Raw genomic sequence first — 17,621 nt, forward strand, 5'->3', positions numbered from 1 at the left:
GTCTAGAAATCACCAAGATAGAATTGAAGTTCATTTCCACTAATTTTTCTTTCTTTTCCTTTTCCTTTTTTCTTTTTTGAAAAGGATACCTAACTTTTCATTAAGAGAATGAAAAGTGACTAATGCTCCAAGATATAAAAGAAACTGAGGCTCCACTGTTTTTTCTTTCCTCACCCAAGAAGTATAAGCATTTCATCTGTTCTTTTGTACCAATTCTGCATAGTTTTTGTGAAGTTTATCATCTTTGACAAGCTCCGATTGGTATATGTCTCCTTTCAACTTGATTGGGAAAAATGAAAGCTGAGTGCTGATTTCTCTCAACATTTAAAAGAAAATGTTGTATCATGTCCCAAGAAATAAACCAACCTTTTCAACACTAACGGATACATGTAGTATCTTTCTACTTTCATTTGGTGGCCAAATAAAGCAATCAAGTTTCCAGGCTTGGGGAGATCTAAACTTGACCAAACGGATAGTCCCAAAATCATCCCTGATTTGCTTATGAAAAAATGTGTGCACTGGTTTTTGTTTAATATTCAACAATTAACAATGAATATCCCAAGAAATTGTTCAAAAAAATTTGTTTAAATTAACAGCAAATGTTCTTTCTAATTATAGAGGCTATTTCATTTGGAATTGCAACTGGTTCATGTTTATTTATTTATTTTTTTTGTTTTTGTCCCCACTATTTGACTAACACGTTACAGGACTTGCAGATTGGCAATGATATGTCTCAATTTGTGGGACCTGTCATCTTGAATAAACTTCTCGAGGTTGGTGGGCCATTCCTTCTTTACTTTTGTTCTTCTTTTCCCTTCTTCTTGGTGTTTCATCACTATAATGAAGGTTGAACATTGGTGACACAGTTACAACGACAAAATGAAACGAAGAAAATCAAATAATCGGAAAATAAGGAAATGGACGAAGACAAAAACTGTGCAATAATGACGATATTATAATATTATATTTAATTCAAATGTAAAGTAGCCATAACGATGAGCTAAATTTTCCAATTTTGAAGCATGTTGACAAGGTAAAAACTACGCAATAATGGTAACTATCATATATAATTCAAATCTTATCAATGACCGTGGAAATGTACTGGTCATTTATCCAAGAACTTTAGTATGAATTGTCTAGTTTTAGTTTATTTTGGTCTCCCTTCTCAAGCGTAATTTTACGATTAACCACTTTTCATTATATCAATGAAATGCTTTGTTTTCCTCCTAGAAAAAAAGAAAAAAAAAAAAGAAAAACAGCCCCATAATGATGCACAAAATTTCCAATACTGGAACTTGTTGACAAAGTAATTTTTTTTCTTGAAATGGAAACAAACCAGGTTTTGATGCCAACTAAAGATTGTCTGAAATGCTCTCCCCTCTCTCCTCTCCTTCCCTAGCCTCCTCCCTCACCGATCCTAACCCCCTCACCCACCTCCTCCCTCATTGATGCTAAACATCTCCGATCAGTCACATTGCTTCTTTTCTCCCTTACTCTACCTATTCTCCGGTACCTTCCCAACTGATACTTACCTCAGACTCAGATCTCATGGAAGCGAAAAGCTGCAACATAGGAGAACACTTCTTCTGTATGTGGAAAGTGTTCAATGGAATATACATATAAGAAATGGAAAAAAGACAAAAGGTTCTTTTCTCTTCTCCAATGATACAATGGCTAGATGAAAGTCTAAAACAGCTATTGAATGGACCAACGTTTGAATTCTTCCTTCTAAAGGAAAGAGTCGACTAAAATGTCATCCGTCTCTCCAAATTTCGTGACAACAGAGGATGGTTCGTGGAATGCGGGGTCTGGCCGTGGATGGGAGGAAGAAAAAACATTCATATCCCTTATGGTGATGGAACATCCGGATGGCAAGACTTCAGTACAATGGTAAGTGACTTCATAAAAGACTCCCTCTTCCCCTTGCCCTCATTAGAACCTTCCCAGACTACATCCCCTGTTTCAGAAGACAGAAAACAGAGCCTTCAACATAGTTGGGATAAAAGAAGCTCCCCGAAAAAAGGAAATAATTATAGAAGAACAAGATTCGCAGATGTAGTGAAAAAAAGTGATTATATCTCACAACCTACCTCAGATTCCTTGATGATATGCCACAAGCAAGCCTTTTGGGTTTAGAAAAGCCAAGAGGTATTCAAAGAAGATTTTAATCAGTTATGGACCATTTCCAAGCTCTTCGCATTTAATGAGTGGAAGGAGATAGAAAAAACTCTGATTCAAGCTTTTCATACACCTGCTATCATCAATCCCCTGTTTGAAGACAAAGCTTTAGTCAAATTAAACCAAGGGAATTTGGAAGATCTGATAGAAGCCCCTGGAAAATGGCAATCAATAGGGTCTTATCATCTTTTATTTGAAAGATGGAACAAAGAAAAGCACGGCAGACCTTCAGTTGTGAAAGGATTTGGGGGTTGGATCTCAATAAACAACCTACCTTTGGACTATTGGTGTAGAGCCACTTTTGAAGCAATTGGAGCATACTTCAGAGGTCTTGAAAGCATAGCAGGTGACGTTCCTAACCTCATCAATTGTGCGGAAGCAAGAATAAAAGTAAGAAGAAACATTTGTGGGTTTATGCCAGCAACCATAGAAATTAAAGATGAAAAGCGTGGAAATATCTTTTCGAATTTTGGTGATATAAAGTGTGTTGAATCCTTCAAAATTCTCAAGGGTGATCTTCTTCTTAACCAATTCTCCAATCCAATTGAAATATGTCGAATCCATCAAGCCATGAAAGATGAAGGGGCAGTAATTGAAGAGCTTGGATCAGATTGGTCTTTTCTTCTTTCCTCAGATTCCAAGCTGAGGTATGCAAGAGATCCGTATGCAACCTTAATGAGATATCCCGATCACAATCAAAAGAGTTTGAAGCACCATCCTCATTCAGCCTGCAAGAAATTACCAGAAGAATATGAAGAGTCGCGCCAAGATTCTCAGACCATTTTGTTTAACTCAGAAATCCGTGAAGAAGAATGCCAAGAGTCACCTCTGCAAAAGAAAAAGAATATGAACCATCTCCCATCACAGAAGAACACGAATGTGTCAGCGGTAGTCGAAGAGTCTTCCCTTTTTTTACAGCAAAAGAAACCTATAAATCAGCCGGTTGGTGAGCATTTAATCGAAGAATTTGAACGGCCACAATTATTGAGGAAAGAGAAAGAACCAGTGGATTTAATGCTCAATGTTTCCCCCCCTCTTACAATGGAAAATTTTAAAAAAGCCGACTCTTCCTCAGTCATTATGAGCAGACACACTCTCTCTCTTCCAAATGAAAAGTCGGGCTCCATCATTTCAGTTTCAGCAGGGGAAAAACCATTAAAGTTTATTCCTTCTACAGCCAGCCCTTCTCAACTCACTCCCCTTCAGCAACCGAGAGAATTTAATGATTTTGAGACTACTTCGATCAATGAAAAATGCTCACACCTCTTCAAACCTTTCCCCAATCATTTTGAAGGAAGACATAAGTCACATATTAAATCGTGGTCCTCCATCTCAAATTCTGATTTAATTGAGGATTACTGCATAAGACTTCAACTCTCAGAAACAAACTCAAAAAGGTCAGTCTTTCCCCTTAATCATCCATCTTTCAAGGATTCAGATCCAAATATCTCTCTTTTGCAAGGATCTCCACTTCATGGAATCTCCCATGACTTCAAAGATGTATCAATAGCAAGTGTAAGCAGTGAAGAACTTGAAAAAGACTTCCAGGAAATTGACTAAACTTCAGCATAAGACTTAATTGACAGTGGGGATGTTTTAAAAACTCTCTTCCAAACAGAGGAAGAACAGGGAGTTGAAAGGAAGAGATCCCTGTTTTCATCACCATTTATCAAAACTTGCATACCTCAGGAGTTCAATTCATTGATCGAAGAGTGTGAACTTACTCCAGGTTAACCAATTGTCCATAATTCACAGACCTTAGAAGCAATAATGAAGATTATTTTATGGAACATCAGAGGGCTTGGTGATAGAAATAAAAGGTTGGCAATCAAAAGACTCTTGAAAAAAATAAACCCAGACATAGTACTTCTCCCAGAAACAAAAGAGACAACTTCGATCTACCTTTTATAAATAATTTATGGAGCTCCAAAGAAATTGGCTGGGCTTTTGTGGAAGCTTCGGGTAGGGCAGGAGGTATTTTATCAATGTGGGATGAAGGAAAAATTTCAGTTTTAGAGATTTTCAAAGCATCATACTCTTTGACCTTAAAATGTCAAACAATTTGTAGAAAAAGCTGCTGGATAACAAACGTATACGGATTGATTGCTATAGAGAAAGGGACAGCCTATGGTCTGAATTATCTTCCATATCAGATTCTTGTGATGTCCCATGGTGCCTTGGAGGAGACTTTAATTGCATCCGAAGAAGACAAGAAATATTCCCAATAGGAAGATCATCAAGAGAAATAAGAAACTTCAATAATTTCATTAGAGAGTCAAATCTACTTGAAATTCGTATGTCCAATGAAAAATTCACTTGGTCAAGAGAAGGAGTAGTGATATCAAGATCCCTCGTTGACAGATTCTTTGTTTCTCATAATTGGGATGAATTCTTTGAAGACTCAAGAGTATCAAGACAAGCTTGTACTATATGAGATCACTTCCCTCTTCTTTTTGAAGCTGGTGCTTTTGAGTGGGGTCCCTCCCCTTTTAGATTCTGTAACAGTTGGTTAAAAAATAAGGAATGCTGTCGGATAATTGAAAACTTTTTGTCGATAAAAGGACAGCAAGATTGGGCTGGTTTTGCCTTATATTCCAGATTAAGAAGGGTAAAACAGAGTGTTAAAAGGTGGCTGGCAGAGCACGAAAAAGACCAGAAAATTAGAGAAGAATCTCTACTGAAAGAAATCAAGGAGAAAGACCTCCAAGCCGACAGCCTTGATAACTTTTCAGCAGAAGAAAATGTGAGAGTATCTTTAAAGGCTGACCTATTATCTCTTTATCAAGTAGAGGAAAGAGACCTAATTCAAAAAAGTAAGCTGAATTGGCTACTATTGGGGGATGAGAATACTTCCTTCTTTCATCGTTTCCTTGCAGCTAAAAGAAGGAAAAATCTTATTGCTGAATTATTCAACGAACAAGGATTGCCAACCAAATCTTTCAAAGAAATAGAAACAGTCATATTGGATTTCTTTTCCAATTTATACACAAAATGCACGGTTACTCATTCAATTCCTTTGAATATGGCTTGGTCAAGAGTTTTAGCTAAAGGTAATTCTCGTTTGATTGCAAAATTCAGCACAACAGAGATTAAAACTACTATTCAAGCCTTGGGAAAAAATAAGGCTCCAGGACCAGATGGTTTCACAGTGGAATTTATTCTTCATTTCTGGAACTTGTTGAAGGATGGATTTAAAGATGTCTTCGAGGAATTCTATCACAACGGTAAGCTCAACTCATGTATTAAGGAGAATTTTATTTGCTTAATTCAAAAGAAGGAGGAAGCAGTCTTGATTAAAGATTTTCGACCTATAAGCCTATCTACCATTGTTTATAAAATAATGGCTAAGGTGCTTGCGGAAAGGCTCAAAGTGATAATGCCTCGCCTAATAAATTCAACACAAAGCGCCTTCATAGAAGGAAGGCAAATTCTTGACCCAATTCTTATAGCAAACGAGGCTGTAGAGGAGTATAGAGTCAAAAAGAAATAGGGATGGATACTAAAACTTGATTTGGAAAAAGTCTTCGATAGAGTTGATGGGGAGTTTCTTGAAAAAATCCTCCATGAGATCCAAGATTGATCACATGGATTATGGACGGTATATCCCATCCTAAATTCTCCATATTCTTCAATGGAAGGTCTAGAGGAAGAATTATGGCAATAAGAGGAATTAGACAAGGAGACCCTCTTTCTCCTTTTCTTTTTCTTTTAATTAGTGAAGTCCTTTCAGCCTTGGTCAACAGAATTCATGAAAAAGGATTGTTTGAAAGATTTGTGGTAGGAAAGGATAATATCCATATATCAATTCTCCAATTTGCAGACGACACCCTCTTATTTTGTAGAAATGATGATGGAATGTTAGAGATTCTTTGAAAAACTCTTGCATTATTTGAATGGTGCTCCGGTCAGAAAATAAATTGAGAAAAATCAGCAATATGGGGAATCAATATTGAAAATTCCAAGCAAGAAGCCTTGGCCTCAAGGCTAGGTTGTAAATTATTGCAGCTGCCTTTTTTATATCTTGGTCTTCCATTGGGTGGATATCCAAAAGAAGTAGACTTTTGGCAGCCGGTGATTGACAAACTTCAGAGTAAAACTTGACAAATGGAGAAGGTATAACCTCTCAAGAGGCGGCAGGGCAACTTTATGCAATTCAGTTCTTTCAAATTTACCAACTTATTATATGTCTTCCTTTCTAATGCCAGAAAAGGTTATTTCCTCTATAGAAAGAATTATGAGAAATTTCTTTTGGGAAGGATATAAAGGAGGGAAGCTAAATCATTTGGTAAAATGGGAGGTTGTCTAAAAAAAAAAAATAGAGGATGGTGGTCTGGCTCTAGGAGGTTTAAAATGAAGAAATTTGGCACTTCTTGCCAAATGGGGGTGGCAATTTATCCAAGAGAACTCCTCTCTATGGACACAAGTTATAAAGAGTATTCATGGCAGAAATTTTGGTGAATGGCACACTTCTGGAAAGACATTTTGCAGTCTTCGCAGCCCTTGGATTAGCATCTCAAGAATTTGGTTGAAAGTAGAAGCCTTGGCAGTCTTCAAACTGGGAAATGGAAGCAGAATAGCCTTCTGGCATGATTCTTGGACTGGTAACACACCCTTTAAACTCAGTTTTCCCTCTTTAGTCAGAGTTGCCTCCAACCAAAATGGATCTGTTTTGGATCATTGGGATTCTCAAACCCTCTCATGGTCTCTACCCTTTAGAAGGCTATTAAAAGAAGAAGAAATACCAGATTTTCAGAACATGCTCTCCTTGATTTCCAGCATAAAGCCTACAATCAGACCTGACTCTCGATCTTGGTCTTTAGAAGCAAGTGGCTCATTCACGGTAAAATCTTTGTCTAACCATCTTGCTTTGGCCTCACCTATTGACACTCACCTTTTAAAAGCTCTATGGAAGACTAACAGCCCTCAAAGAGTGAATATTACGGTTTGGATCATGCTTTTTGGAACCTTAAGCAGTGCCTCAGTCCTGCAACACAAGCTGCCTTCCCATTTTCTTTCTCCTAATCAGTGCATTTTATGTAAATCAGCAGGAGAAGATTTACAACACTTGTTCTTTGACTGTCTCTTCGCCAGAAATTGTTGGCTAGTCCTCTTTAAAACCTTCAACATCAGCTGGGCTTTCGATAATACTTTTAGAAATAATGTTCAGCAACTACTCACTGTCCTATCCTCAAAAAAGCCCCAAATCTGTTTTGGTGCAATGCAGTAAAAGCACTATTAGTTGAAATTTGGTTTGAAAGAAATCAAAGAATCTTTCAAGATAGAGAACTCACGTGGTTCTCCCGTTACGAGGCTGCTAAACTTAATGCTTCTCAATGGTGTTCTCTTTCTAAACATTTTGCAGCATACTCCCTTCAGGATATATGTTTAAATTGGCAAGTCTTCATCCTCTCGGGCTGATTATGTTTTAAAGAGAAGGGGCACTACTCTCCAACCTTGAAGACTTAAGTAGTTAGACTTATTTTCTTGTTTTCTCCTTTGTTATGTATTATGTTTCTCAAAAGAGCACAACTTTTCTCTGTATTCAATCCTCTTGTAAGTTCCATTTTGTTCGTTTTGTTTGAGTTGTATGGATGTGATGAGGACGCTAAGGGGGTGTCAACCTAGTTGAGATGCCCGGGTGCATCTCCTGATCCCTTGTCTTGTATCACTCTTTTTTAAGTACACATCTCTTGTACTTTCTTTTTATGCATTAATAAAAAGTATGGTTTCCTTTTCAAATTTAAAAAAAAGAGGCTAATGCTTGAAATACACTGAAACATAAAAAGCAAGATATTAAATACGACCAAATAGGGACTTGCCCCAAAAAAATGAAAAAGAAAATAAACAAGAAAAATTATATCAGCATGAAAGCCTGGATTTGTTAGCACCTTTTATTAGCGATTTTCCTAGTGAATTGTGTCACCGTAGATGTTCACATATTTCTTATGAATACCTGCAGTCCATGCAGCGTGGAGATTCATCTGGGATTGGTTACATATATGCTTTCTCGATTTTTGCTGGTGTGGTATGCACAAAATCCTGTTTTTTCTTTTTTGTTTTTTTTTGTCTCTCTCCCAAATCTGTGCATATCGATTAGGTATGTGATAATGCTGGATTTTCTTACATTTTTGTAACATTAGATGAGTATTATGATTATTTATATTTGTAATATATTTTCCTTATTGGTAGAGGATCTTTCTTCTATATTAGAAAAGTATATGATTCAAGGAGAGAGAAAATGTAAACAAATAGATTTCTTTCCAGAAGTTTAGTAATTGACATTAACAATAACATATACGTTATTTACTTCAAAAGATGGTATATCCCGTTGTTCAGATATATTTGTATACACTATGCATGTTGTAAAACTGACTTATTGACGTCCTGAGTCTGCCCTTTGTCATTCTTTTGATGTTTATACTTCTTTATCAATGAAACCTTGTTTCTTATTATAAAAAAAAAAAAATCAATGAAACCTTGTTTCTTATTATAAAAAAAAAAAAAAAGGAAAACAAAGGCTTATTTCATAACGTTTCTGTTTCCTATTTTCTGTTCTTGTTTTTTATTTTTTAAGAAACAATCTTATGTGATAAGTATTCTTGTGTTTTGTTTCTAAATTTTAGGAATGTTTCTAAAAAAATTAACCAAATTTTAGAAACTACGAGTAGTTTCTCTATGTTCCATTTTTTAAAGATTTTTATATTTTAACGTTCCTTTTAAAAAACCATATCCATCCATTTGTTTGTTGGTGTGAAAGCATGCGCAAGAAGTTTCTATGGATATTAGTCTTGGGTTCGAATCCCACAATCGGTAGATTTTTATATTATTTTGAATGTTGAAATAATTTATATTTATATATTATTTTAATTTTGAATTTTGTATTTTGAATTTTGCATTTTAACTTTTAGTACACTTGGAACCGATTAGAATTTTGCACTTATAAAAAAAAACAATTAGAATTTTGCAACAAATAAATTTAGTTTATTAAGCATGCATTTAGATGCACTTTTGTGCCGCCCCCTTTTTAGTTGCCTTTTAGGATTTTATTTTGTTTTTTAATTTTCTATACATAGAGAATCCCCCTCATGTATTCGACATTTTTTGGTCATAATAAAATTCTGTCTTTGGTCCACACCAGTCATAATTGTTTATATGAAGTTTTCTTTGCTTGTTTTTGTCTCGTGTATATTTCAATATGCTCATATCAATTGCACAACCCCAGTTTGTCTGGCACATATCTAATAGCTTTTTGCTTTACAGCTTCTTGGAGTGTTATGTGAAGCACAATATTTTCAAAATGTGATGCGTGTTGGTTTTCGACTGCGGTCAACATTGGTAAACTTTTTCCCTTCCATTTTATTTCTTTTTGTCCAGTAAAGATGATTTGTACAACTCCAATTATGTTATGGGAAGATTAGAATTTGTATGGTCGTTTTATTTGTGCGTTCCAGTGTCTGAAATGTGTTCTTTATCTTTTTTTGTGAATTTATTGGAACTTCAAATTTTCTCCCAATTTGTAACACAAGATGCTTAATTTCTTTTTGTTGCTTTAATAAAATGGATTATTTCTATTAAGGGCAGAAAAGTTCGTTGGAGATGTTATCTTAATACAGGTCTGGGTTTTTTTTTTTTTTTTTTTTTTTTTTTTCTGTCTTTAGGTTGCTTCTGTTTTTCGCAAATCTTTGAGGTTAACTCATGAGGCTCGCAAGAAGTTTCCTACTGGAAAGATAACCAACTTGATAACTACCGATGCCACGACACTTCAGGCACATTTTTAAGTTTCATATTTTTTCTGTGGTGTATATGCAATGATTGTTTTTAAATTATTCATATTTAATTATTCATATTTTTCCCGCCATCAGAATTTCATATTTTGAATGAAATGCATTTTGCTAAAATAAATGCTAATTTTTTTTCGAAATGAAACAAGACTTTTTCATTGATAAAATGGAAAAAGTCAAAAGCTCAAAATATAATGAAACAAATAAAGAAAGAGAACAACATAGTTAATGAACTAACAAGAACAAAAATTAAAAGACTAATCCTTGGAAACAAAAGAAACTAAAATACAAGTGCCTAAAGAACAAAAATTTCAAAACAAGCAAAACAGCTGTCAAAGAACGAAGCTTGAGCCAAGAGTGACGAAGAACTTTGAAAGCAGATGAAAGTGGATGATGCTTGAAGCTGAAAACATAACCAAAAAGACTAGAAAGATGCCAATGCAGAAGCCTCCCCTTAAATTGAGCCAGACATAGTTCTTAAACAACCATGGACAAAAGACATGGGAAGAAAAGCAGCAAAAGATTTTGACAAGCATTACTATTATAAGCCCTTTAGAAAGCACAACCAACCGGGCCCTCCAATCTGAATTTTCTCTTGAACTTGACTTTAACCTGAGAATAGAACATGGAGCGGCAACCAAAACCATAATAAATTCCTTCAAACAATTGATAAATACCAACCATTTATAGATGCCCCCAAGCCTCTTGTGAACTACGACAGGATCTTTAATGAAGATTAAACAAAACTCAGCCAAGAACGATACCACAAGCATCAATTATTGAATGCAGATGCTGTGGAGTTTCACTCTTATCAAGAGGAGTAAATAAAGGAACTTCAGCGTTTGTGAAAATAAATGCTAATGAATAGTGATTTCTAGAACCATGGGTTAGTTATGGACATGGCTTGGGGGCACTCATTGGAGTTTGTAGTTATATTAGACAAGGATATTTCTTATTTTATTGAGATTATTGCGTAGCCCTAATTTAAAGGGTAAAGTTTGTAACAAGAAAGTGCATGTCATCTACAGTCCACTCCACGAGCTTGGTTTGGGAAATTTAGTCAGGTGATTGAAAACTTTGGAATGGAAGAGCATGTTAGATTATTTAGTCTTTTTAAGAGATTTGAGAGTGGTGTCATCCTGTTAGTTGATATGTTAATGATATTGTGATTTCCTGTTAGTTGATATGTTAATGATATTGTGATTACTAGCAATGATGCATTAGTTATTCAATTCCTAAAGACCCTTTTCCATATTCAATTTCAAACGAAAGATTTGGGCATGTTGAAATACTTCTTAAGAAGCTAGAAAGGAATACTTTTATCAGTGAGAAAATATACTTCACTTGCTAGTTGAAATAGGGAAGTTAGGGGCTAAGCCATGTAGTACTCTAATGATGCCAAACTTTCCATTCACAAAAGAAGGAATTGCTAAACGATCTTGAAAAATATAGGAAGTTAGAGGGAAAACATAATGATATTACCGTGGCTCTACCAGAAGCCTATTCAATGAGAATTGTGAGCCAATATATGTCGTATTCTATAGTTGATCATTGGGCTACATTAAAACAAATTCTGTGCTATTTGAAGGTTGCCCTCGGGCGTGGTTTAATATATAAAGATTATGGTCATACTAATATTAAATGCTTCTCGGCTGCCAATTGGGGAGGATCTAAAGAAGATAGAAGATCAACTTCAGGATATTGTGTTTTTATTGGTATTTATAGGACATGTGAAGAGTGGAGAACAACTAGGAGTTATCTTCACGAAAGCATCGAATGAAGCATGTATAGATTATCTATGTAACAAGTTGGGCATGATTAATATATATGCTCCAAATTTAGGGAGAGTGTTATAGGGTTAATATTAGGGTTATCTCACTATTGTAAGTATACTATTAAGGTTATCTCACTATTTTTTACCTTCTTCTACTTAGGTTACTCTTATACACTTGTATATATCTATCTTTAGTTTCCGTTTCAAATATATATGTGTGTGTGTGTATATATATATATACCATATATGTATGCATATGTATATATATTTATGTATCTTTAGTAAATGGAATAGAATATTTAGATTCTCTCAAATCTAAGAGTTTTACAATAATATTCATCTTAACTTCTTGGCGTGTTCGTTAACTATTGTTTGATTGGTTTAAGTTGGCAAAATAAAAGCTTCTCAATGTTGCTGTCTTTCTAATATTTTTTGGTTTTCACCTTACAAGAATTTGTTTGAATTAGGAAGTTTTTGTTAATTATTAGTTGGGTTGTTTTTGCTCTCTCTCCCTCTCTCCCTCTCTCTCTTAATAAGACAATTTTTCATTCATATAATCGAATGAGAGTAATATTTAAGGCTTAAGGGATACAAACTCCACAATGGAGTGAAATAAAAAGCATAAAAACCAATATTACAATGGGAATATTTGTCTTTCAATTAAGACAAGTATTTTTAATAGAAAAATCAGCATAAGATTTAGAAAGGGAGAAACATGTAAGAAGCATTGGGATGAGTTGAATTAAAATGATCTAACCATAGGACAGATTTTTCTTTCCAACATGTGTAATTTTATTTTGTCTGCACGTTTTATGTTTTCAAATATTGTACTATTTTTTATGTCGTTGTGAAAGAACATGTCGCTATAGAAGGAATTTCTATTCTAAAAATTGTTTGTCATCTTTCATATTAAATTCTAATCCTTATAGTAGATTTTATTTCGTGTCTTGCTCTTTTGGTCTCGGTATCCAGCAAATAACCCAGTACCTGCACACATTATGGTCAGCTCCATTTCGTATTACAATTGCAATGGTTCTCCTTTACCAGCAGTTGGGAATTTCTTCACTTCTTGGCGCGTTACTGCTAGTTCTTCTATTTCCTATACAGGTATGTGTTTAACAAAATTTTCTTTGGTTCCTCTCACAAGTGTGTGTGTGTTTGTTTGGATAGCATGGGTAGTTGTTGCATTGCAAATAAATCTCTCTGTCTGATGATATATATTTTTTCTTAAAAAAGACAAGAAACAAGGGTTTTCATTGATCTAATAAAAAGAGGCTAATTCTCAAATGATTTTACCAGAGTGAAAAGGTGTTGTACGAAAAAAAACAACTAATGTTCAAAGAAATAAACTCCAGTCAAGAAAGAATAATAGAAAAAGAAAATTCTGAAAAGCAACAAACGTATTAAACTATTGAAAAAAGATGAAGGGCCCTCAAGTTGAGACAAGTATTCTATTATTTTTTTTTTGGAACAAGATACAAAAGTTTTCATTAAGAAAATGAAAAGTGACTAGAAAGAGACTAATGCTCGAGGATTCAAACTCCAAAATGAGTGAAAAAGCAATAGAAAACAGTACAAGAAAGCAACTACCACTTGGATTGCAAGAGGCCTCAGTGATTGTTCATGTATGTTTGCTCCGGAAAGTATTCTCTAAAATCAGTATCTTCTAGTTGTCTTTAACCAAGAATCAAAGAATGAGGAAGTGGTTGGCATTCTCATTAAAGTTATCTGGCATTCAGTGGGGGGTGGATGATCTGTTGTTGATTCAGAAAAGGATGGTAGAGAGGCATTCTTGGGTTGGAAGGATTGAATTGAAGCTTCATCATGGACTTTTATTTTAGTAGTCTGTTAGAAGCTGCTAAATTTTCAATGTTTCATGTCTCTCCGGGCAGCTTTGTGGCATCTCTTTTTGTATCTCACTATTGGAACATATTGGGAAATTTTGTCATCATTTTTCCTCTGTTTTGGTTTTTGGAGATTCGTTTTAAATATTTTTGGTTGGTGAGGATTCAAAGGGATTTCTATGTTATTCTCGATTGGCTTATCATTTTGAAGCTGCAAGGGTATTCGCCTTCCCTTATTGCCATTTTTCTAAGATTTTATGTATTTTTCTATTCAAGTTTTTTGTATTTTTGGGGCTTTTTCCCTTTTCTTTTGGCTTATCTTTGTCCTCGTGAATGGTTCCTTTGGGATTGTACTCTATGTTTTCGGGCTATTTATTTTGTATCCTTGTATTTTTAGAGATTGTCTCTTTTCATTTTATCAATGAAAAGAATGGAAAAAGAAAAACAGTATGTGAAAGCCGTGAAAAACTAAACCAGTAAACAGAATAAAGCTAGCAAGTGGAGCAGAAAGCTTAAGAAAAAGAAACTATAGATTTCCAGCTGTGACAAATCTTAAACAACGAAAATGTGGGAATGCCGAAAAGAATGCCGAAAAGAATGCCGGCTTGGATGGCATCCACTCTCTCCTCTTTCCTCTTTTCTCCCTCCTTCCCTTTCTTCTTCTTCTTCTTCTTCTTCTTCTTCTTCTTTTTTTTTTTTTTTTTTGGTAAATAGAAACAACTCTTTTCATAGAAGTGGTGAAAAAAGACTAGTGCTCAAAATACAATATACGAAAGAAAAAAATTCAAACAACTAAAACAATCAAAGCAATGCAAATATAAATTGTTCAAGTAGAGGAAAAACAACACCAAGAAAGCATTAAGCTGGAAAAATAAAAGCACTCCAATTTAAACAGAGATCTTGAATGGAAAAATCTGCAAAAGCCTTAGAAAGAGTGCACCAAGAAGAAGCATTAATCCGAGCAACTTCAAAACAATCCATCCAAGCGATTGATTTATCGTGGAAGACTCATTGGTTTCTTTCAAACCAAATTTCAGCAAGCAAGGGTTTAATTGCATTAGACCAGATCAAATCAGCAATGGAATGTTTCTTATTAAAAAAAAAGGTTCGCTTTTCATCCGGATGGTCCTTTGAATGCACTGTGTGGCCTAGTACAGGAGGAAAGCAACCGATATATGTTCCTTTTGGCTTTAACAAAAAAGATTGGTTGGTATTCTAGGAAATGATAAAAGATTATCTCAATAAGTTTGAAGCATTGAAGAAGTTGAAGATCAGTCTGATGGAAAATGAAAGGTCCTCTGGGATTTTGAAGGAAAACAGATCAAATAGGAGAAGCCTTGCAAATGTGGTTTGTTGAAATCGTAAGTCAGTACAGTCAAAGTGTTTAGGTGAATGAGTCGAACGTTGATTGGCCATACTTGTATGGTTGAACGTTGATTGTTTTATGGCCCTCCACAGTTAGTATGCGATGATCGACCATGCACATTGGAGGCAAGGTTGAAGGGGTGTCGAAAATTTGTTTTCTCTCCTCTAACAAGGCTTGTATCATGACTGGTAGCTTCTCGGTTTGCTGTCTCTCCAACTCATTATTCATCTTCTCTTCCTCAATCTCCAAGTGTTGAAAATCGATTGGAACCCCATGTCTCCCTCCTCTCATATTTTGGACAGGGCCTTAAGGGACGCTTCAACTTTCGTAAGAGAGGGATCTCCACGGAGCACAACCTGGGAGTCACCTAACCAAAATGACATGGTTAGTGAAGGCTAGTGAATGCCTATGAATCCAGTGGTACACAACCAAGGCATCCCTAAAACCACGTTCATCTGGCCTAACTCAATGGCTAAGAAGTCTGCTCTGACTAGCAGCCCAGGCAGTTTAAGTTCCATGTCCTTACAAATTCCTTTTCCTTGGATGGATGTCCCATTCCTGATCACTACCCCGAATTTGGTCTTTTGTTTTAAAGGGAGGTTGAGCTCTCTTACCGTGTCTTGGTGGATGAAGTTGTGTGACGCGCCTAAGTCTATGAGTATTGTAACCACCTTGCCATGTACCGTCCCTTTCAGTTTCATGGTTCCTTTTGCTGAAAATCCAAGCATCGACTTCAAGGCCAGCTGTGCATTCCTGATGGTTTCTATTGTGTTCAACTTTGTTTTTTCCTTTTCTCCCGTGGCTTTTTCATTGTCTGCGTCATCTTCCTCATTGGCTATAAACAACATTAGCGGTCTACTTTCCCTCATTTTGCAGCGATTCCCAAGGGAGTACTTTTCATTGCATCAGAAACAAAGACCCTTGTCTAGCCTCTCACGAAACTTTGAGTCTCACAGCTTCTTTAGAGGAGGATCCTTCTTCATTGGCGTGTTTTTCACAGGTATCGCTACTTGTTTCATCACTGGAGCGTCAACCCTTTTGGTGCAGCCCATTTTAGTCGTGACGGGTTCTTTCCTCCCCGATTGGGCCTCCCTTTTGTTGGGCCCATGTATCCCAAATCTGTTAGGGCGATTTTGAGGGCTAAGTTGCGGTCGTTCACCGGCTGCGCTTCACGCATACATTTATACGACGTATGCGGATTCCTGCTAATCACCTCTGCTTGCAGAGTCGATTCGAGGCCATTCATGAACGCATCCTTCAGCACATTCTCTGATAACTTCGGTAAGAGTGCAGAGTAGGTAACGAACTTCTTCACATAATCAGCATACGACCCCTCCTGCTTGATCTTAATAGCCGTGTGCCCAAGCTTCATTCTCCAATGGCCCTGTAATGATCAAATAGCCTTTTCTTCAATTCTTTCCAAGTAGTGATGGCCTTTCGGTTGTTACTCCACTTGAACTAATCCACTTCATCAGGCGCAAAACTTACCACAACCACTTTTACCTTTTCTTCATCAGAGAGTTCATGAATCTCGAAGTAATACTCAGAGCGATATACTCAAGATTCGGGTTTTTCTTTGGTGAACAGGGGAATTTCTAGGCGTTTATACTTACCTTTGTCGTTGCTGTTAGCCCCCACTGATTGAGAGGACTCGGCTTCATCCGTCTTCCCTTTGGCTTTGTGGTTGCTTCCCTCTGAAACCGCTGACTCCTTCTTCTTCGAGGAGTTGTTCTCTCTAACTTCCTCTGTCAACTTCTCAATATTTTTGCATAGACCTAACAATACGTCCTTCAACCCCACTATCTCCTTTTTGCTCGTCTCCCGCTTTCTTCCAGCAACTTCTGAGTCATAGCTCTAGTCTGCCCCAAGATTGTTTGGGCTCTGATACCAATTTGTTAAGCCCCGGTCCTGCACACAGCAAAGCTTATGCAAACACAATGACAAATGATGGAAATAGGATTATTTCTATTGATATTGATACTCAAAACCTAGGAAATACAAGAACAAGTAGCTTGAAACTTAGAGAGAGAACAAACTTCAAACAACAGAGATGAAAACCAAAAGAAAACAGACCAACAAACTAAAATCCCAACACAATTCGAGAGAACTGGGGAATTCTCTCCATAAAAGCTCTCTAACTTTTATTTATCTTCAGTAAAGGCATGCCTTCTCAATTCCTCATGCTGGTGCTTTTAAAGGAACGTCAAGGTCCCCTCCTCTAGATGTTTCCCCTCTCCACTAATTCCCCCATAACAAACTCACCCCCTGCCAATTCGGTTGTAACAGAATTACTGAGTGTATTTCCCTTTTTACCCCTCCTCTTATAAGTGTAAATTATTGGGGGTTTAATAACCTCATGCTAACCTATGTTAAGGTATGTCACCTTTGTCCACCACCTTACCTCATGCTAACCTAGGTTAAGGTGTGTCACCTTTGTCCATCACCTCACCTAGTCTTTCTTGTCTTACGTGCACGTAGACAGGATCCTATCATCAAGACTCATATCTAGACTCAGCTCCTGTACCTTGACTTCTAGTCCTTCAGTATAGAGCTACCCAAACTTCCTAAGGGAACATTGCGTCAAGGCTTATATCTAGAACCTAGCTCTAGTACCTTCATCTATGGTCCTTTAGTACTGAGCTATTCCTACTTCCTAAGGAAACATTCTTCTCTTTACT

At 36.2% G+C, this 17,621-nt stretch overlaps 1 protein-coding gene across 1 annotated transcript in view; it reads left to right on the plus strand.

Annotated features, from left to right (window-relative positions):
• Positions 1 to 17,621, plus strand: part of LOC120069912 (ABC transporter C family member 2-like) — a 67,075-nt gene that overhangs the window by 16,998 nt on the left and 32,456 nt on the right. Inside the window, exons 9-13 of the mRNA XM_039021752.2 lie at positions 717 to 773; positions 8,138 to 8,203; positions 9,439 to 9,513; positions 9,837 to 9,944; positions 12,706 to 12,840. Coding sequence (XP_038877680.1) covers positions 717 to 773; positions 8,138 to 8,203; positions 9,439 to 9,513; positions 9,837 to 9,944; positions 12,706 to 12,840 — 441 coding nt within the window. The remainder of the gene's footprint in view (positions 1 to 716; positions 774 to 8,137; positions 8,204 to 9,438; positions 9,514 to 9,836; positions 9,945 to 12,705; positions 12,841 to 17,621) is intronic.

The sequence above is a fragment of the Benincasa hispida genome, chromosome 5 (assembly GCF_027475165.1).
Source record: "Benincasa hispida cultivar pf3 chromosome 5, pf3_genome.v1.1, whole genome shotgun sequence".
In the NCBI taxonomy this organism is placed as follows: domain Eukaryota; kingdom Viridiplantae; phylum Streptophyta; class Magnoliopsida; order Cucurbitales; family Cucurbitaceae; genus Benincasa; species Benincasa hispida.